This window comes from Oncorhynchus nerka, linkage group LG2 (genome assembly GCF_034236695.1).
Source record: "Oncorhynchus nerka isolate Pitt River linkage group LG2, Oner_Uvic_2.0, whole genome shotgun sequence".
Taxonomy (NCBI): domain Eukaryota; kingdom Metazoa; phylum Chordata; class Actinopteri; order Salmoniformes; family Salmonidae; genus Oncorhynchus; species Oncorhynchus nerka.
Window position 1 is genome coordinate 60064366 of NC_088397.1, and position 22619 is coordinate 60086984.

Below are 22619 nucleotides of genomic sequence, written 5' to 3' on the forward strand. Positions count from 1 at the left end.
ACATGTTCATGTAAATGTCAAGATAAACCATGCAACATTTCCAGGTTGGTGTTGAGATGTGAGCTCACCAAATTAAGCAACTATATTTGGGCAGGCAGCTATTTTCAAAATGTATATTTGAAAAGAAATGCATCTCACAAGATAAACTATGCAATGCAGCAGTATCCAATAACTTCAATGTAACAGCTAGATAGAGAATTCCATTACAGTAATTGTGACCTTACAACTTAGGTTTACAGGTATTAGACTGTGATTTACTTGATATGATATGGCCAGATGCCTGCTCTTCTACCTATAGTATCTATCAGTACATCTGCCTGTTTGCGTTATCTGTTGCTCCCTGTTTATCTCCACTTACTTTTATAAAATTGTTACTTTCCATCTACCCTGTACATTATGACTTTTTCTACATGTCCCATCATCCCCTGTTTCACTACAGCTCCTTTAGAAACACACACACACAGTATGGTTACTTTCCAAAACATTTATTGGAATCCATTTTAGGTATCTGTTCACTTTATCAAGTGAGAATGAAAGACACACAGTGTCAACAATACATTTCACAGCACAACAGTGCCTATGGTGGAACAACAATGTCCCAAAAAGCCTTTACAAAAGACATATCAAAGCATTTGTAAATGTCCTTCAATAGGACAGTACATATAATAGAGTTAAAGCAAGATTTGAGTTAGCTAAGCAACCATAAACGTTAAGATGTGACCTTTACAAATCATCTTCAAAGAAAATGAAAGGATTAAAGAACACATTGGTGCATCAAGTGAGCACAAAATGCATGCACACATAAACATACACGTAAAATATCAAACATATTCTTCATTATGAATTAATACAAATATGTTTTCAGCTTCTTCTCTGAGAACAAACAATCACATCAGTAGAATTCCGTTCAAATATAACAAGAAAATAATATAATTTCAATATAACGTTTGGAAATGTATTTCCTACAGCAAGAAAGATGGTAAACATCCATCCAGTTTGTGAGATAGTCTCTCGATGCGGTGGTTCTACCAAGGCCTCCAGACTGATTTGTGGCCTGTGATGGCCTGCTTCACTGGGCCCTGGCTGTGGTTTTGGTGTTGGGAGGAGAGTGGAGAGGAGAGACAGATGTCCTGTTCAGCTCTCTGGAGGTTATGGAGCATCATGTCCTTCATGGAGCTGGAAGACAGGAAGTGCAGTGTCTCCCTCCAGCACTGGGAGTAGCCCTCACTGTGGGCCCTCTGAAGGACTGGGCGCTGAGGCTGCAGCTGCTGCTTCAGGAACCCCACCGTCATCTCCAGGATGTCAGCCTTCTCTAGCTTGGCATTGGGGTCCTGTTTGTGGAACTCCCGCTCCAGAAGGGTCTTGAGCTGCTCTATGCAGGTGTTGATGCGGTCTCTACGCATCTTCTCCACAACTGGTTTCCTTAGCTGATGAAGAAAAGAGGGCATTCAGTTAGTTATCTGTCCTTTAAGTTCAAATCATGAAGAAAAGGATTCAGTAGTAAACTATGACACAAACATGTTATAAACAATACTTACTTTATGTTTGTCTTTAGTAGAGAGCATGGTGTTGTCAGAGTCGCTGGTGTAGGTAGGAGCCATTCTGTTAGACAGAGAGTGTGCTTCTCTGAGGAAGGCGAGAGGGTTGTGAGCTGAGAGAGGAGCCCACTCCCCCATTTATAGGAGACCATTAGCATTACAAAGCCGTGTGTACCAGGCTGGGTTAGCTTTCCCACACTCAGAGGCCAGTGGGTGAGGTGGACACAACAATGGGAGAGGCATCCATTATCTCATGGTTTACTGGCCTCAACAGAGGGAATGGTGCTGCAGATATTAAAGGCACAGACTGAACACAAGCACATCGTTACACTTTTATTACCTGGGAACATTCCTTATCAGGCATCTGCAGATTGGGACTCAGTCAGACTTGATAAGGAACCCTAAAGGCATATAGATACTGCACACTTCACATTGCAGATATTAATGCTAACCTATTAAGGAGACAAAGAATATAGTCAGAAGACACAATGTTAATACTGTGATAGTACTGTAAGTACTGTAAGTGTGCTGTAAAATTAAATACTTTATCTCCCCTTACATCCGTTACTTATATACCATTTACATCTTCTCTGTCTTTCACATGTACAGAAAGCATGAGAAAGGTACACTGGGAGAGAGAGAGAGAGATAGAGAGGGGAGGGGGAGAGAGTGAGAGAGAGAGTGAGAGAGAGAGGGGGGGGAGAAAGAGAGAGAGAGAGAGAAAGTGAGAGAGAGAGAGAGAGAGAGAGAGAGAGAAACATTCACATTGTAGATGCCAATTAAACACAATTATCCAGCACCTTCTGGGAAGGCACACTTCCATTGTGAGACACCTTCACTCAGCCCCCCCACAGAGTATGTGGTAAATGTGAAAGAGAGTGTGGGAAAGCAGGAGAGGATCCAGTCGATAGGCCACACCCCATCTCCCCTCCATCCACCACCCACTTGCCCCCCTCTAGAGATACCCTTTCAACCTGCTGCCCAGATCAGAGGCACTGCTGAGCCAGGGGGCACGTGTGTTCCCCCCACCTCGCCCTCGTTCACATGGCCGGCCTGTGTGCGTGCACACTTACCTAACACTGATTACACCTCTCCTCCTCTAATCTCCTCTGGCCTCTCATTAATGAAACCTGCACTCAAACATCTGCTCCCACTGAAGCCTTCGGACAGTACAATACAGTGAACTTCACTCTCATCATCAGAGGCTATTACTAAATAATGTTTCTCCTATCACTCGTGAATAAGTTAATAGAATTGGTAAATGTTTACATACTTGCATTAAAATGTTTAACAATGTTTAACTCTAAACTAAATGGACAAAAATGCTCATGCTAAAAATGTAAAAAGGCAGATGTCAAGGATATTTTTGGAGGGAAATCATTTCTGGTCTGTCTTTTCTTCTCTCTTTAAAGATATTTCTAATAAGTGAGTCATGACTATGCAGATGAAAACATTATTTGAGTATGAACACATTCCAATGTGGACATTCCATCTATTCAGGAAGAAAAGCGATGGCCTCATTATAAGCCCCTCCACACACACACACACACACACACACACACACACACACACACACACACACACACACTCTCACCCACGTGCATGGACACACGCACACACACCAAAACAGTCTCCATAGCTTTGAGCCCAGATGTCCCAGTGTCTGTGTGCAGCCAAAGGCCCTCTCCCTCTCTCCAGGGAGGAATGTGTGAGAGCTCCGACCTGCTCCTCTTTCCCACACTTAGCCCCCATTCACGGCTGCGCCCCACCCTGCCACAGCCGCCACTGATCCATCACCCCTCATTATGCCTGGAACTCAATAGGCCATCTGGAACTCTGCTGGGCGAGGCCAGGCCTCTCACACACTCCGCACCTAGAGGAAGTCACAGGTAGATCATACTGGAACGCAAATAAAAAGACTTCAGGCTGCTATTATGATATAAAGACAAATACATGTTATATTTGTGTTATTGTCGGATAATGGAATACAGACATGGACATACAGTAAATACACAATCCAATGATACCTAAACAAGATTGAACCTTCTCCAGAACAAGTTAATTGAAAAAAAAAAACATGTAGTGGTACATTGCAGAGCAATAATAAGATACTTATTGTTTTTGTATGTGTGAATACCTATTAAAACTGACCACCAACACACTGACCCATGACAGTACTGACAGGGCGTCGACTAAGACAGAAGTCATACATTCGACAATTTCCCACTTCAGGTCACATGTCCAAGGGATGCCATAGCCCGGGGTCCACATCGAGGAGGATTTATCAGGTCTAAAGAGAGGTCAGGCATTTCCCAGGTCCCTGTGTGGCTCATGCCTCAAGGATGCCCTACTTGATGAGGCGTGTGATACCAAAGCACCTGCCCCTCTCAGGCGAAGCCTGGTTCAGCAGAACAGTCAGGAATGCATTGGGCCCTTTTACATGGCACAGTTTGGCGGAAGAGAGAGAGGGATACATGTGGGAGATGCAAGGTTGGTTAAGACAATCTCACAATCTGGACTTTTAAAAAATACACAGAAACAGCATGAATGAACAAAATAGCTGTTTTTACTGTAAGATGTTAATTGATGTTACAGATAACATAGACCAACACATGAAACAGTTCTATAATTATAGGTCCAAGTAACACAAGACAGTGCCCATGGCCATGAGTGAAACTAGGTGCACTAATTATAGCTAATAGGTCATTTAAAAGATACCACCGTTTATATGGCATCTCATGTGGTTATAAGCATCACACAAAATTGAATTAAAAAAAAATGAAAGATTGAAATTTAGCCTTTGGAGTGCTGTCCATTTAATTTGTATGGATTATCTAAGATGATCCAGCAGAACCCACCTATTTTGGAGTAGACATACTTTCGATTCAACAGGTTGTTTTCATTATCCTATAGGCCCATAATGTTGCCAGCAATGATTGCTGCATTTTTCCCATTGAAATGGGAAACTTTTCATTATCTATGGAATTTTGAATATGTATACAATACAAACAACAATTTGGTTGAAATTCTAACATTTCACAACTGGACTGATGCCCTCTAACTAGAACTAAAGAGGAACCATGTATTGAAGAACTCACCCAGCTGACAGAGGTTTCCCGCCACAGAAGCCAGCTGCTCCTCTATTCAAAGACTAATCCTGTAGGCTGTGGTGTCCCAACTTTCCCACAGCACACTTTCAACAGAGCAACAATGTAAGTGTGCTGTGCTCGATACCGCATTAGTCACGGTCCTCAATGAGGCATCCCATTCCCAAGGGGCCACATGGAAAAATATCACGTTGATACATTGTTGACCGATTGGTGATGAAGCGAACAGGATAGAGTCGTTTACAAAGGTTCGCATAAACTACCTGTATATAAATAGACTGTCGCTGTATAGCCTATATCTAAAATATCCTTTCAATGACAACAGAGTTCGTATAATAATAATAATAATAATCGTTTTTGAAAAACGTATTATATAGGCTAATGTCTAAATATATGCTATTTATTATAATACTATTGTTATGGTTCTTATTATAATACAATATGAGTGGCTATAACAATCAGAATTATAACTTTTGCGCATGAGAATAACAATCATAACTATAACTTGTACATAAAATAGCCAAATCAAACATTGTGTAAGGTTGAATGAATTCATCAAACTAACTCATTTATTTTTAAAAAATGCGGGAAAAAGCATACAGAAGCAACGCCTCTTGATCCTGAATAATCTTCTGGAAACCCATTTACTTAATCAGGATTTGTTTCCCGCCTTTTGGGTTTGACCGTGAATGGAGAAACATTTTGGTGTGCAGTCGCAAGGAACGCAGTCAAATATTTCAGAGCATTTACTCTATTGCACAGTCCACCTGTTCCCTTGGGACACGATCATTGTCCCAAAGCAATAGACAGTCAATTTAGCATGAAGTAATGGAACCCTCTTTCTTTGTACTGTCCGCGTTCCTGATTGGCCAGCAAGTGTGGGAAACCTGTCAAACTGAGACCCACACGGGTTTACAGTGTGAGGGGTGTATAAATACGGAAGCTCTGTAGAGGTGGTCAAACCCCACTTCTAACATCCGCAACTATCTTTACTAAGAACAAACACAAACTGACCAACAGCAATGGCTCCTGTCAATATGTGCAACATTGTGAGGACCACGAAAGATAAAATCAAAGTAGGCTAAGTACAATTGACTACTGTCCTCTGTATTCATAATAATTTTTATTTTAATTTGAACATGTTTTTTTACACTGCGATTAACTAATCAGATTATTTGTTTTATCCAGCTGAGAAAACCAGTGGTCGAGAAGATGCGCCGAGACCGCATCAACAGCAGCATCGAACAGCTCAAGTCACTCCTCAAAACCGAACTTCAAGCACACCAACCCAACTCTAAACTGGAGAAGGCTGACATTCTCGAGACAGCTGTGTTTTACCTGAAAGACAACAGCACGCGCCCTGCTTCCTCATTCAACGTAGCGTCACCTGTCCAGAGCTACGCGGAGGGATTCACCCGCTGCCTGGAGGAGACGCTGCGTTTCCTCTCAGCGCACAACCAGCCGACTGACTCGCAACATAAGCTTGTCGATCACTTCCATCGGGTACAGAAACTTGGTGAGAGAGTCGCGCTGAGTCCAAACCGCGCGACGGTCCCTCACAGCAGAACTCCGAAATGTGTCACGGCAGGTGGAAGAGGGCCTTTGTGGAGACCCTGGTGATGCGCATAGACTATTTTGAGACGTTAAATAACGAGACTTTCGATGTCAAAACCAGATAATATGTTGGTCTAGCTGCACGACCAAGTATGATCTCTTGTAGGAAATAATTATTCCCTTTTACAATTTATCTTTTGTTCGTAAAAGTTGAAATTATTGTTATTATTCTGTTTAGAATGTAAATTCCATATCCTGTATTGTGCTATTGCGCATATATTTGTAACTTCACAATTGTGAAGTAAACAATTTTTTACATATTGTAAAATATATTCAAGTAATACCTTGGTGTATTTCTGGGAAAAGAACTCCGCCATATGTTGCTGAATTGTAATGTGTCCTGAAACAAGCTGTGATTGGAACATTGATTATCACATTGATATGGAAATATTCCCCAATAAATAAAAGGAAATGACAATTTATGGACGAATCTCTATTAATTGGGCTACTATTTCTATTTTTTTTTTTTATACACAACACTTATAGACAGTAGGCCTACACCTCTATTTAAAATAAAGTGGCACTTAAATGGCAGGAATGACTGAACTTCAAGCATAAAAAGACATCATTTCACATCATTCAGAATGATACCAACAGGACTACACAGTGATTTATACCAAAATATTTCAGCGAACAACTTAGCCTAAACGAAGCCTACAAGACTACAGGTGGTCTCCATATTTCCCGACAAAAAAATATTGAGTAACAGAGTAACGTTACTATTTATTTTGCATCCCACCATAAAAACATCTGGCTCTAAATGTCCCATTGGGCAAAAACAGGTTGAATCAACGCTCTTTACAAGTCATTTCAACCACAAAAATGTATGTGAAGACAAAGTGGAAAACGAATTGGATTTGCAAAAGTAATCAATAAGGGCATTTCGTATTTTTATTCTTCATTTGTTAACCAAACTTTTAACCTAAACCCAATGACATGGTGAAATATTTAGTTGATTTCACGTTGAATTCATGTTAGTTGACAACTCAACCAAATGTATATCAAGGCTAGACTTTGAACTGACCTCTGTGCCCAGTGGAGTGTTTTCACTGTAGAAGTTATAGGAGCTTGATTTTGGGAGGGAGAATGAAGGCACGAAGGGCTCGATTCTGTTGAGTAAACATGTTCAAACTGAATGGTCCAGCTGCTGTTACACAAAAGCTAGCACTGGCGCCTCCGGAAAACGCTAGCTAACCGGAGCTTCTCTCCCACACTCACGCCATTCAAGAGCTGTCAATTAGAAGCGCCAACATTCTCAATTCAACACATTGCGTTTTATTGCTGGTATAAAGCTGGATGGCAAAAAATAAAATAAATCAGATTAAATCTTACATGTGAATATTGCATTAGTCAGAAATGTAGGCTACAACAATGACATTAACAATTGAATATGACCAGTGAAGGTACATCTATGTATTAAAGGGAACAATGGACATCATATCATTCAAAGCATGATGGGGGTTTATTTGAAGCATCCCACATGGAGCTCTCCCAATTGTGCTGCACAACAGACATAATGTTATTCCATAAATCTGCATAAAAAAGCATTCCACTGCAGTATGTATCACCATGAGATCAGTCCCTAGAATAGTTGGCATAGCTTTGTAATGACACTATAAAGTACCCAGGACCTGTGCTAAATATTTTGACATGACAAAATGACAATTATTCTTCAGACTTCTTTCAATAGGAATAGTAACACGTAATTTGTATTCCCCCTACAGATGTTTTAGAAATGTTCAACTAATGAGTTACAAATTTGCCAGTGACCAGTTTGAATATTTAGTTTGTCTAGATATGTTTCTTTCAATTTCCCTTTAGTTAATGAGCACCATTGCCTATTCCTGCCTGCACATTGGCTTGGTTGTCTGATTCCATTAGGATTCATAACAGTGGAAAAAGTTGCAATGAGAAAGTTGAGTATAAATAAATAGACAGCAGGTTCTTTGAGCCTATATATCCAGACATTTGGTGTCTGTCAGGTAGGAGGCTGCTGAGGGTAGAATGGCTCATAATAATGGCTGGATCGGAGCGAATGGAATGGCATTCCACTAATTCTGGTCCAGCCATTATCATGAGCCTGTCCTCCCCAATTAAGGTGCCACCAACTTCCTGTGCTGCCAGGCAGTGCTCTTTCCCGTGTCTAAACATACAGCACTAACTTCCAACAGTTTGAAGGATGGGAGTGTGCCAAAGGCACGGTAAGGATGTCTCCTCCCATCTGACTTTGAAGTGACAGGAGTGTGGCACTATAAACACATCACAGCGTGAGGGATGAGGTAGAGATACTAGCACATACTCAAACGTCCTGACAGGAAGTAAAAACCTTGGCTTTGTACTTTGACACCTCAGTGTAGGACAGCATTCCCAGTTCACTCTGGGCAGGTACACATTTGAAATCTTGTCAAATTGGTTAACCCTATCAGTCCCAAGACCCCAGCAAAACTTGGTTTTCATTTATCTGCATGTCCAGCCCTTATATTTAGCCTCACAATGAAGTGTTTGACCATCTTATTTTCAGGACAACCAGGGCTACAAGTTGAACACAAAACAAATTGATAAATTAGTTGCATTCATGAGTTTTGACAAATGTTTTTTATTTTTATGTCCACCAAAGCAAAACCAGAAAAATGAATTTATATGAATGCTGTAAGTACAGAAATTGTTTTCTCAGTGGGAAATTACTATTGAACTAGTCAGTGACAACTGTGTGGAGTTAGTGTTTGTGACAGCAACAATGTGAGCTTATTACGGTATTATAGACACTATGTCCTGGGATTTCCAATGATCTATGTAGAAGAGCCCCTTACCTTCTAACGACCCTTGTGTAGCTTGTGAGCGTCATAGAGGAAAACATATGTCACATGTGTGTATTTGTTAGAGTCCCAACTTCTCATAGATCCCTTATATGATTTTGTAGCTCAAACCATTAGGACTCTACAGACATTTTTGTAAAAAGACCCAGCCTCCTTCGGGATCCGCCCTAGTCTCACAAACACCGCCCTAGCTCAGCCCCCGTTAATCACACAGATTAATGGTTGGTATCGATGGATGCAGAAGAAACCAATTGTACAAGAAGTATGTAGCTCAACTTTACAATATTTAGAAGAGGTTAGAAACTAGAGAAACACCATCAGCTGTCACAATAACAACAGAGTATGGATTAAAGCAAGCCACATTCAGAAACAAAAATATGACATTAAACACAAAAGGTTAATATACTTTCTGAAATAATTTAATGACCATTCTTACAAATTTAATAAAGGTCAATCTCTATTATTACCAATACAGGCACAAAAATATTAAAAATACAAAATACATTTTATCAAAATATATCCCCCTGAAATTGTTTTCAAAACGATAAAGATGGCATGAAATTAAAATTGAGACTGAGCAATCACATGAAGCAATTAGCACTTACATATATTTTTGCAAACGCTCAGTAAAATATTCCACAATTGGAAAAGAACAGTAAGTGTGCGCGGTTGCTGAGGTAAACATGACTGATGGCAAAGTGGGGTTTAAGTAAAAAGGTAACAGCACCCTCATGCTCAACCAGGTCTCAGAGCATTTTGTAATATCCTTAACGGAAATCCAAGATACTCCAGTTAGTATGTTACGTTTCGTATGGTATGTATTAATTTGTGGATGTCCATCACCCATTTTGTATGATTATGTAACGAAGTTGCAAAACGTACAATATGTTATGAATTTTCAAAACGTATAATATGTTACAAATTCTAGCTAGGTGGCTAATGTTAGCTAGGATAGGGGTTAGGGTTAAGTTTAGGAGTTCTGTTAAAGGGTTAGGGTTAGCTAAAAAGGGTCAAGGGTTACATAACATGCTAGTAGTTGCAAAAGTTATAAAAAGTTGTAAGTAGTTGAAAAGTAAAATGCGAAAGTTGTCTGTGATGAGATTCGAACTTGCAACCTTTGGATTGCTAGACATTTACGTTATATGCCTGACCAAACACCCTACTTTTGGTATTTTCCTCACATAACCATACCAAACATAAAATATCATACTAATTTGAGTGTCCCGGATGTACTTTTAGTATGTTACGTTTAGTCTATGAGAGCAGGCTGTCATGCGCAGTCTCAATGTCTCTCTTTCTCTCCCCCCTCCCAGAGGCCCATGCCTCAGGACTACCTGGCATGACGACTCCTGGCTGTCCTGGTCCAACTGGTCGTGCTGCTGATCCACTTTCTGCTGTTTGCATGTGGCAATGGAACCTTGACCTGTTTACCGGACGTGCTACCTTGTCCAGGACATGCTGTTTTCGACCCTCTCGTTTGAACATATTCAAGAACGATCTGGCCATGTACTATTATAAATCTCCACCCAGAACAGCCAGAAGAGTGGCCACCCCTCAGAGCCTTGGTCCTCTCTAGGGAGTTTTTCTTAGCTACTGTACTTTATATCTGTATTGCTTGCTCTTTGGGGTTTTAGGCTGGGTTTCTGTATAAGCACTTTGTGACATATGCTGAGAGCTTTATAAATACATGTGATCATAGCCACATCCTGTAGGACCAGCCATAGCTCAAGTGTAACAAGTCAAGTACATCACCTTTCCTATCAGAGACAGTCAGGAGGTTGAGTATTAGTGTGACAATACAGCAAATCAATCATAACACAGCGAGGAACTGAGTTAAGGTTAAGGACTGTTAGTAAGGACTTTCTTAGCACCAAAAAAGGAAGATAACTATTTTTCCATCTTTTTTTGCCATCAAAAACACTTAAAATTATAAACATTTTGATACTTGAACTTTAGCTGTCATGAAATATTCATGGTCGGAACTCAGTGTTATTGTTTTTGTCAAAGGATGTTAAGATGATAGACGGTCAGTTAATTTTTATAACATAGAGTCAGTTTCGTAAAGTATTTGATGCTTAACAACTCTTTGAATACTTTCCTCAGGACAGAACAGGCGGAGACAACCTAACAGTGAGTAGCCTACATCTCAGGACCAGTCAGTACTGAGATGGTAAAACAGAGGCTCAGAAGCACATAGCAGCCATTTGATTAAAAAAACAGATGATTGATTATTACAAGTCTGTGGAATCCATGGTAGACCACACAGTTTTACTATGTCTGTGGATCCACGGGACGTATTGTCATATTGTCATTCTTCTGTACAGCTAGCAGCTGCAGCTCCTGCTGATCTCATGAAGTGCCAGAGAGGGGCACTGTTGCTCCCCCTTTCAATTTAGAACAGCTAATAATTACATTCGTACTTGTGTACAGATTCAGTGCATACATATAAGGGCAAAAAGGGACAAAACGTGGATGAGTAAGGAGAGGATTGTTCTCTTCATTTCATTGTCCACAGATTCCTCTACAGAACTAGGATTGGATGAGGGAGGCCTAGGTCGGGGAGGAAGGGGTAGAGTACTGTCTTTTTAACCCATATAGGGGTACTTCCATTCTCGGAGCGGGACGTGGGTGGCCTTGACCACCTGTGGGGACGTCCATCTCAGTACGTAGTGAGGACCACCAGGTTTGTCATTAGTACCTTTGCAGACAAAAGTTCATGTTTTAGGTATTATTGATATCAATAAAGATGATGTACCCATTTGACAGAAGTATCCATGTCAGACATAGAGAGCTAACCAGGAGTAATGAAAAGTCCTGATTTATACAACTGTTAGCAGTCACATGGATATCAATGAGCTGTGGATTGGTGTGCGGGCTGTGGATTGGTGTGCGGGCTGTGGATTGGTGTGCGGGCTGTGGATTGGTACCTGAAGCTCTGGCGCCACCAAATGGTTGCTGGGCGACAATAGAGCCAGTGGACTTGTCATTAACATAGTAATTTCCTGCAGCGTTCCGCAAGGCTTTGGCTGCCTCATTCACAACATTCCTGGAACAAAAACATTACTAAAGGGTTAGGAAGCAACATCTATTATCAATAAGCTGATCAAAGTTGGCTTTGCATTCATCATATATTTGTATATAAAACCATATTATGTTCTTTATTTCATCAATACTGACACTCCATTGCAAACCAGCTGAAGTAATGGAACGTACTTATCGAGAGCAAAGACAGCTCCTGTCAGGGCATATGGTGATGTGTTGTCTATCAGGTGGAGAACTTCCAGGTAGTCGTTCTCAGGGTAAACATAGACAGACAGAACTGGCCCAAAGATTTCCTACAGGAGTTAACCCAGAACCGAGTTATAACAGAGTTGTTATAAAGTTCCATATTAACTGAGCAATCACAATTACAAGGAAGCAAGGAGGACTAGCCCCCCATTTGTGAAGCAGAGTGCACTTTAAACCCCAAAGTGCTGTCATTACTAAAAACTTGAGGAAACCGGTTGCACTTAATATATTTGAGTACAGTTACCTACAGTGATTTTGTAGTCATTACTCATACCGAAAGAGTCACTATGACCCTGTAGGGGGTCCAGAACTGAGTTGTATCAGCTTGAACACACCTCCAATATAATTTCCCAGTGTGCCTTGCCTTTGAGTGAATTGTAGTGTTACCACCCATGACACTATTTGTTGTTGATAGTTGAATTCGTTCATTTTCTGTCCTGTGTCTTTCTCCAAGTGAGTTCCTAGGCAAATATTATCATTATAATTAACTCTTTATGACAATACAGATCTCATAAGGCCTAATTTTGAGGCTTAGCTTTACCCTAATGCAGTGGCCTAAAATTAATGGTTTACAGGCCACATCAGGCCTGAAAGTGTGGTGCAAAATTCCAGTAACTTTCCCAAATTCCCAGATTTAAAAAAAAATCCTGGTTGAAGGATATCCAGGAGTCTTCCAAACCGGATTTCTGGAAAACCTGGGAAATGTACCAGAATTTTACAACCCTAACCACAATTCACATTATGTTGGCATCCAAGGTGATGTGTAATTCCTATTGGAATCCAGCCAGAGTTAGGATATCCAACAGTTGAAATGTTTATTCTCCCGCATCCTGCATTCATAGTGACTGCCAGGGTTAGAAGCAGTTTGAGGAGACTACATAAACCATTTAATCTGGAACAACCATTTCATTAACAGGTGCAAGAAATCTAACTAAATGATTTGATTAGTTTAGTTATTTATCTTTGTGTAGCATAAGATTAAATCAACCACTCAATGTACATGCAAAAACACAGATATAAAAATAAAATCAACCTGACGTAGAGCATGCTGGGAAAAAAGTTAATTTGTTATCATTATTATTATTATTTTTTCATGTTGATTTGTTAACTCAGTTGAGTACCACAAACATTTGAATTAATAATGACTTTTCATTGACTTTGAGTTCAACTTACTAGAAGTTTGAGTTAAAAATGCCTTGGGGTTTAGTGTGTGAAGCATGGCTTTGGTTAAACAAACATTGTGTCCATTACATCCCTGTATACATGTTTATGTGAGTAATCCAAGCACTTGGCCCTGAGCCTGATCGCAGGCATCTCAGTTAAAACTGAAAAAATAATCCTGCTTCTTTTCTTCATAAAACAACCATATCTAACAAGCTAGAATAAAGTCAGTTTCAGCAATTCAGACTCAACTGACTGTCTCTCATGTGATTATGACATGTATGCATGTCTGGTATACCACTTGAAGGTTGGTTTAAAGTAGTGAGAACATACATGGTTAAAACTAGAATCACAGTACGAAGTAACAGTGGTGAGTAAAGAGGTGATCAACAATAACTACTTATCAAGAATATCGAGTCTTACCTCGGCCATGATGGCTTCTTGTGGGTCTGTGCTCTCAATGATGGTGGGCTCCACAAAGTAACCCTTCTTGTCATTACAGTGGCCTCCAGCAATAATGTTCAACTTAGGGGAAGACTTGGCATGGTCCAACCACTTCTTAATACGAGCAAAGGACTGAGACAAAAATAAACAATATATAAAGAGTCACTAAAATAATCTTGAAAATAAAATAACTCTTGATCAGAAGTAATATAGCTGCTTCTGATCAAGCATCCAGAGTGGCAAATCTCACAGTACTGTACCTTGTCATCAATCACAGCAGAGAAGAATGTACTCCAGTCCTCCACGGGCTGGACAGGGGAATCATGGAGACCATTATAACAACCTGATATCAAATTAACACCTACAGTAAAAACTTAAACACTTTTAAATATCTCCTATTGGAGCACACGTCAACTGTCTAACTATTCCCACCAAAATAACCATTGTGCCAAAGTGACTGATGAAACAGTCCTAGAAGCTAAGGTCAGTTGTACACTTACGTCTCCCACTTTGAGCTGCTTGTGGATGTCCAGGAGCCCCTGTTTGATCTGGGGCCAAAGAGAGTCTGGTACATACATCCTGGAGCAGGCCGAGCACTTCTGCCCTCCATACTCAAATGCTGAGCGGATGGTCCCTGTCACCACACTCTGTACATCTGCTGACTTGTGCACAAAATGGAAGTTCTTACCACCGCATTCTGAAAGGTATGGCAGAGGAGGATGTCGGTGAGGCAGTTTCCAACGAATGATATACACTCCCCTTCGTATTTATTTGGACAGTGAAGTTAAAATGAGAACACGTGGCTCTATTCTCCAGCTTTTTGGATTTGAGATCAAATGTTTTGAATGAGACAAGAGTACTGAATGTCACCTTTTATTTGAAGACATTTTTAAACATACAGTATCTGTCCTACCATTTAAAAATGAAAGCACTTCATGCATCTAGTCCTCACATTTGAATAAGTTATTTTTTTCATAAATATTTAGACAAAATCACAGTGTATTAAACTCAAATATTTTGTATTTGGTCCCATATTTCACAGCACGCCATGACTACATCAAGCTTGTGACTCTATAAACTTGTTGAATGCATTTACAATTTGTTTTGGTTGTTTTTCTATTTATGTTTTGCCCAATAGGAACTCAATGGTGAATAACGTAGTATCATTTTGGAGTAACTTTTATTGTAAATAAAAATTACAAATAATTATGAATGAATAGTGAATAATGATGAGAAAATTACAGAGGAACAAAGATCATAACCCACCCTCCCCCCAAAAATGCTAACCTCTCATCATTCATGATTATCCATGGTTGCATCCACATTAATGTAGAAGTGTTGAGAAACATATTATATTCTTATTTACAATAAAAGTGACTCCAAAATGACAATACATTATTCACCATTTAGCTCCTATTGGCAAAACATCATCTTAAAAACAACCAAAACAAACTGCAAATGCATCCAACAAGTTTGTAGAGTCACAAGCTTGATGTAGTCATTGCGTGCTAGTAACATGGGACAAAACTTTTGACTACTTTAATACACTATAAGTGAATTTGTAAAAATACTAATGAAAAAAAAAATTTAAAAAATGGGGGGACTAGACACAAAGTGATTTCATTTAGAAACGGTAAAACAGATACGTATGAAAATAACCTCAAATAAAATGTGACTTTCTGTATTGTCACCTAATGAAACATTTGATCTCAAATCCAAAATACTGCAGTATAGAGCCAAATGTACAAATTTGAGCTTCACTGTCCAAATACATTTGGAGGGGAGTGTAGATATAAGAGGAGTATGAAGTCAATATTCTCATGTTTAATATGTTTAATAACTTGACAGTGTGCTGGTGTACAGCATTTATCTCTATGGTTTCTCTATTGGTCCAACCCACCTCCTGCCACCCGAGGAAAATTCTTGTAGACATCCAGGTTCTGGGCCACCTGTTTCCACAGGCGCTTGAAGGTACTGAAACAGAACTGGGTTGTTAAGAGACTCCAGGGTTGTTAACTAAAAACAGTGTGGTATAGATTTGGTATTATGTACCAAAAGTGGAAATCAGTTTTAGGTATGCTTTAACATGTAGAGATAAACGCATACGGGACACTGCCAGTGAAGTTGATGCCAGCAAGGTGTTCAGAGGAGGTGATGGTGTCTCCAAATACTGGTCCATCAGCCGGCACAAACTGGATGATGTTGGGGGGCAACCCTGAATCCCGGAGGACATTGTAGACGGCGTAGCTAGCTGACATGGCTGTGTCACTAGGCTTCCACAGAACTACATTACCCTGAAAAACACAGGCAAACAAAGAAAGTCCAGTTCAGACTATAACCAACAACATACATCAGCATCTAAATGTGAAATGTATTAGAACTATAAGGACAATTTGGGTATTGTTGTTTGTAGGGGAACACTTACCATGAGAGCAGGTGTACCTGCCAGGTTTCCACCAATTGCAGTGAAGTTAAATGGGGCAACAGCAGCTATGAAACCCTGTAGTTAAAGGGAAATAAAAGGTGTTAACAACAACAACTCCTGGAAAATATGAGTTCTAGAAAATCCATCCTAACATATCCCCAAGTATAAAGGCTTTTATCTGTGACTATTATCAAGTTTAGATGATGCTAGGACCAGAGAGTGCTCACCTCCAGCCCACGGTAGAGCATGGTGTTGGTGCTACCGTCACTGTCCAGGGGCTGCTGGCTCTCCAGTTCAACAGCGTGCTTCGCATTGAACCGGAAGAAGTCTATTAGCTCTGCAGCTGCATCAATCTCTGCCTGCACCACTGTTTTACCCTAGAAAATAAATCAGGGAAAAAATGTGCTCATTCAATTGGCTCATTCATCCACCCTCCTCTCCCCTGTAACCTTTATGTAACTATTCCCCAGGTCATTGCTGTAAATGAGAATGTGTTCCCAGTCACGAAAAAAAAAAAACACTGAGGGGATGAATATCCACTTGATATTCAGCCATACAATTATAAGATTATTAAAACAACATGTAGACTAAATATAGTATTTCACTGTACCTGGCCGATCATGGTTTTGGCCAGAATCTCAGCTCTCTTAGGTCCACTGATGATGTCGGCAGCCTTAAAGAGGACCTGGGCTCGGTCCTGGATGGGTTTCAGGTCCCATTCTCTCCTTGCCGCCACAGAGGCCAAGATAGCCTTGTTGAGCAGCTCCTGTATCAATCATACCGAGACAACACCATCCAGTCAGGTTATGTAAATCTAGGTGAATGTCTGATGAATAAAAACAGAAGAATTGTAATCTTAGTTTACCTTGTCAGCATAGCAAAACTTGGCCAGTTTGTGAGAGTGGTTGAAGGGCTTTCAAAAATAAAATAAAGAATTACATTGATTTATAGGTAATAATAGCTTCAGGAAATAACATTTAAAGACAGTGTGGTATTGGTCAAAATTTACATTTGACTAATTTAGCAGACACCTTATCCAGAGCAACTTACATTAGTGAGTGCATACATTTTCATACTGGTCCCCCGTGGGAATGAAACCCACAAACCTGGCATTGCAAGCACCATGCACTACCAAATGAGCGATACGGGACTACAGACTCCACAGGCAGGCCCCCAGCACAGATAGTATGTTGGTTTATGATGGATATTATAGAAAACTAATAACACAGCTGATAACAAAACATTATTACAGTAATTTCCAGTTTAACTTCACAGGCCTGAAAGTTTCCATTTGGATTAGGCAGTATGCTGTGTATCTGAGCAGCAGTGTGAGGGTAAAAGTGAGAGCTTCAGTATCCAGGCTCCCATATTTGCAGGCAGCATGGAGCAATAGTTTGCTCAGATTAGGGACATGCTGTTCACTCCACTCACAGATAGCTGGTATCTGATGTCTTTGGTCCACACATGTTCATCTCCAACCACACAGGGAATCTCCTCTGTCTTCCCCTTCAGGTCATCCAGGGCCTATCACACACACAACCTTATTGAGTCTCATATTTTATAGAGATGACCTTGTAGGTCATAAAGGTGCATATGGAATGGTGCATGCGGTGGTTATTTGCTTGAGAGTGTGTGCTGTGTATGATTGTGTGTGCACGCACCTTCTGCAGCTCGGCCTTCTCTGGACTGCCCTCGTTGAATCCCAGGATGGGCTCATTCTTCACCTCAACAGCTGCACAGGGGAAGGTCCTGAAGCTGCACAGAGAGACACACATTAGGATAGACAGATGCACACTAAGTGAAGGCGGACATATACGCAGCAGCAGACATCCCCCACATACATTATATCCCACAATCTGAGACTCATCCTCATGGTGCAAAGTGAAGCATTTGTTCATCAATGTATTACAGCTCTGGTTATGGAAAATAATGAATGCCATTCAGTTCATTTTGAGGCAAGTCCAAATTCTGTTGACCTGAATAAGACTTTACTGGCCATGTAGATTGTGGTCTTGGTGCGATTTAAAAAATAAAATAAAAATCAATTTTTTTAACCTTTATTTAATCAAGTCAGTTAAGAACAAATTCTTATTTTCAAAGACGGCCTAGGGGGTTAACTGCCTGTTCAGGAGCAGAACGACAGATTTGTACCTTGTCAGCTGGGGGTTTGAACTTGCAACCTTCCGGTTCCTAGTCCAACGCTCTAACCACTAGGCTACCCTGCCACAATATTGAACTGTCTTTTTATACAGGTGCACCTCAGAGTTGGTTCTGTCCTGCCTCTTTCCTGATAGATTTTCTCAAGCTGCAGTCTTCTGTCAGCTGGAATAAGTAACTTGAAGTAATCTCACAATCAGTTATTCTGTTATGACCAGTTGTTATCGCATAAAGGCTTAAAAAATGCAAGTCGTGCATAAAAGATGGGACCATCTTGCATCAGTAAAAACTATAAAAAGCCAGACACACCTAACAGCAGCAAGCAATTGCAATAAGCAATTCATGCTTATTTGATATTTCACTACTCTCTGTGTGTCGGGGTGAACACGGCTGTCTGTGTCTAATTTCTTTGTGGAAAAGTTAGAAAACTGCCAAACGTCTGGTGATCGTGCATGCACTGCCTCAAAAAAATGATTAACTGCTCTAGTTTAAATAGTCAGTGAAGGTCAGAGTGTCTAACTGGGTAGACAGGGGCTCATATTCAAATATTAAAAAACACCCTCAACTCCCCTGACACATGGAATTGATGAAATATGATTAGTCAACTGCCTTCCCACATCTACACAGATGGTTCTCTGTCAATGGGTGACCTGGTGTACAACAACACAGCCTTCATACAGTTTATTGATCTTCCTCACCCAACAGAAAAGTCAGACCTCTAAAGAGATTCTAAATATGGCTATAATGTTTTACCAAGGGTAACTGCATAAATAAACATTCATGCAGCTGGCTTGCCCATACAGGTTCCTTCTGTCCATTTGATTTCTTGCATAACACCAGTTGCCAGTGCCACTTCAGGTTTTTAGCCCAAGTCTACTGTCATAGAGATAGATAGAGGATTCATCATGGATATAACCATTTTAGCATGAACATTGCCATGGAGGGCTTCCACCATTTTTAAGAAGTCAACTGGGTGGAGTTTCCTATGGATGGGGTTTGCTATAGGTCGGGTTTGCTATGGGTGGGGTTTGCTATGGGTGGGGTTTGCTATAGGTCGGGTTTGCTATGGGTGGGGTTTGCTATGGGTGGGGTTTGCTATGGGTGTGCAGCAATCATCCAATGAAGAGGGAAATTGACCCCTTTAAAATAGATGTAGCCTCAATGGCGCTGCCCATGCTGTCACAGACGCTATAATAGAACAGATAAAAAGAGGAGTTCTCTTTCTAGCTCTATGTGCCCATGGTGTATCATTCACTTTCTGATTTCTGTGAACTGTTAACTTTACTCATGCGGCATGGAATCATGGTAATCAGAAGACACAAAATCATAAATAACTTATTTAAACTTATTTTGCTTGGCCTTGACATTGGAAATGTACTATTAGCTACCAAAATAATGCAAATTACATTAGCTTGGTTACGAAGAGTAACCACGAGTTAAAGTCTCGTGTATGTTAATGTAAAAATACGTACCCCCTCCAAGACTGGTAGAATGCAGATCTCACACGCAGCATGTTCCAATGGAAAATATGTAGAGAGAAAAAGGACAATCTAATAAAAACACCACTTCAGACCACTTCAGGCAACCGATACAATGTATCAAAACTGATAAGATACATTGAAGCTGTTTGATATCTTGAGTAGCCTACCTGTTGCACGTATAGCGAGTTCAGAGGATTCGGCCCGTACCAATATTCCATAGGGAGGCCACATTCATTATATTACCACACTTGCGTCTAAATTGTCACAGTAATTTACAGTATTTTATCTATACAGAAATTACATAATTTAATCTTAATATTTACACTGTGAAACTTTTGAAATTGTACTTGTTAATATTTCAAAGAAAGAAGTATTGCTAAACACACCTCACATTTTCATAATGAAATTTACTGGAGGCAAAGAGGGCGAGTCTGCGAGTGGCCAATCAGCACTAAGAAGACATCTCCAGCCAATCACAGTATAGGGCTGTCATTTCTGAATTGAGAAATTATATTTTCGACGGAGCATATGTTTCTCTTTGATGTAATGTCCCGCTTATCTTTTGCACAATTACTGATTTTCCCATGTAACCTAAATTACTTTCATTGTGACGAATGTAACTGTCAGAGAATGTATAGACTACTGTTGCTGCCTCACTTTTCTATCTACACGGAACAAAAATATAAACGCAACAGATAAGTGTTGGTTCCATGTTTCATGAGCTGAAATAAAGGATTCCAGAAATGTTCCAACCGGCGTCACAACTGCAGACCTGGTGTATGGTGTCAACGTTGTGAACAGAGAGCCCCATGGTGGCGGTGGGGTTATGGTAAGGTCAGGCATAAACTACTGATAACTAACACAACTGCATTTTATCAATGGCAATTTGAATGCACAGAGATACGGTGACCAGATCCTGAGGCCCATTGTCGTGCCATTCATCCGCCACCATCATCTCATGTTTCAGCAAGATAATGCACGGCCCAATATCGCAAGGATCGGTAGACAATTCCTGGAAGCTGAAAATGTCCCAGTTCTTCCATGGCCTGCCCACTCACCAGACATATCACCCTTTGAGCCTGCATGGGATCCCTTTGAGCCTGCCCTGGATTGACGTGTACAACAGCGTGTTCCAGTTCCCACCAATATCCAGCAATTTCGCACAACCATTGAAGAGGCGTGGGACAACATTCCACAGGCCACAATCAACCGCCTCTGATCAACTATATGCAAAGGAGCTGCGTCGCGCTGCATGAGGCAAACCAGCTACAGGCTGGTTGTCTTATCCACGCCCCTTTTTAACGGTATCTGTGACCAACAGATGGATATCTGTATTCCCAATCGTGAAATCCATAGATTAGGGCCTAATTCATTTGTTTAAATTGACTGATTTCCTTATATGAACTGGAACTCAGCAAAGTCTTTGAAACTATTCCATGTTGTGTTTATATATATTTTTCAGTATATCTACAGTGCCATAAAAATATATTCATACCCCTTGAATTAATCCACATTTTGTTGTGTTACAGCCTGAATTCTAAACGGATTAAATATATTTTTTCTCACCCATTTACACACAATACCTTATAATGACAAAGTGAAAAGATGATTTTACAACTGACATAAGTATTCACACCCCTGAGTAAATACTTTGTAGAAGCACCTTTAGCAGGGTTTACAGATGTGAGTCTTTCTGGGTAGGTCTCTAAGAGCTTTCCACATACGGATTGTGCAACATTTTCCCCTTATTCTTTTCAAAATTCTTCAAACTCTGTCAAATTGGTAGTTGATCATTGCTACACAACCATTTTCAGGGCTTGCCATAGATTTTCAAGTAGATTTAAGGCAAAACTGTAACCCAGCCACTCAGGAACATTCACTGTCTTCTTGGTAAGCAACTCCAATGTAGATTTGGCCTTGTGTTTTAGGCTATTGTCCTGCTGAAAGGTGAATTCCTCAGTGTCTGGTGAAAAGCAGACTGAACCAGGTTTTCCTCTAGGATTTTTCCTGTGCTTAGCTCCATTCCGTGTCTTCTGAAAAACTCCACAGTCCTTTAACAATTACAAGTATACCCATAACATGAGGCAGCCACCACTATGCTTGACATTTTGGTGAGTGGTACTCAGTAATCTGTTGTATTGGATTTGCCCGAAGCATAACACTTTGTATTCAGGACAAAAAGTTCATTGCTTTGCCACATTTTTTGCAGTTTTACTTTAGTGCCTTGTTGCAAACAGGATGCATGTTTTGGAATATTTTGTATAGACTTCCTTATTTTCACTCTGTCAATTAAGTTACTATTGTGGAATAACTACAATGTTGTTGATCCATCCTCAGTTTTCTCCTATCACAGCCATTAAACTCTGTAACTGTTTTAATTGGCCTCATGGTGAAATCCCTGAGCGTTTCCCTTTCTCCCCGGCAACTGAGAGGAAGGACACCTATATTTTTTGTAGTTACAGGGTGTATTGATACACCATCCAAAATGTAATTAATAACTTCACCCTGCTCAAAGGGATATTCAGTGCCTGATTTTTTTCTTCTCCTGAAATTATTTAGGCTTGCCATAAAAGGGGTTGAATACTTGT

The 22619-nt window shown here is 40.3% G+C and overlaps 3 protein-coding genes across 3 annotated transcripts; 1 reads left to right on the top strand and 2 right to left on the bottom strand.

The window, feature by feature from the left end:
* Nucleotides 1-480: 480 nt before the first annotated feature.
* LOC115145794 (transcription factor HES-5-like) lies at nt 481-2213 on the bottom strand. The gene is made up of 2 exons (XM_029687322.2): nt 1539-2213; nt 481-1427 (listed from the first exon to the last, which is right to left on the bottom strand). The coding sequence occupies exons 1-2, from the start codon at nt 1674-1676 to the stop codon at nt 1026-1028; spliced, it is 540 nt and encodes a 179-aa protein (XP_029543182.2). The 5' UTR covers nt 1677-2213; the 3' UTR covers nt 481-1025.
* A 3405-nt stretch (nt 2214-5618) lies between these two features.
* On the top strand, nt 5619-6664 carry LOC115145798 (transcription factor HES-5-like). The gene is made up of 2 exons (XM_029687335.2): nt 5619-5721; nt 5834-6664. The coding sequence occupies exons 1-2, from the start codon at nt 5668-5670 to the stop codon at nt 6263-6265; spliced, it is 486 nt and encodes a 161-aa protein (XP_029543195.1). The 5' UTR covers nt 5619-5667; the 3' UTR covers nt 6266-6664.
* A 4433-nt stretch (nt 6665-11097) lies between these two features.
* LOC115139006 (delta-1-pyrroline-5-carboxylate dehydrogenase, mitochondrial-like) lies at nt 11098-21224 on the bottom strand. Its single transcript, XM_065000720.1, has 15 exons — nt 20023-21224; nt 18055-18148; nt 17825-17917; nt 17259-17306; nt 17004-17159; nt 16621-16770; nt 16394-16468; nt 16075-16262; nt 15869-15942; nt 14469-14665; nt 14229-14276; nt 13948-14100; nt 12289-12410; nt 12003-12121; nt 11098-11773 (listed from the first exon to the last, which is right to left on the bottom strand). The coding sequence occupies exons 1-15, from the start codon at nt 20061-20063 to the stop codon at nt 11661-11663; spliced, it is 1671 nt and encodes a 556-aa protein (XP_064856792.1). The 5' UTR covers nt 20064-21224; the 3' UTR covers nt 11098-11660.
* Nucleotides 21225-22619: the final 1395 nt, after the last annotated feature.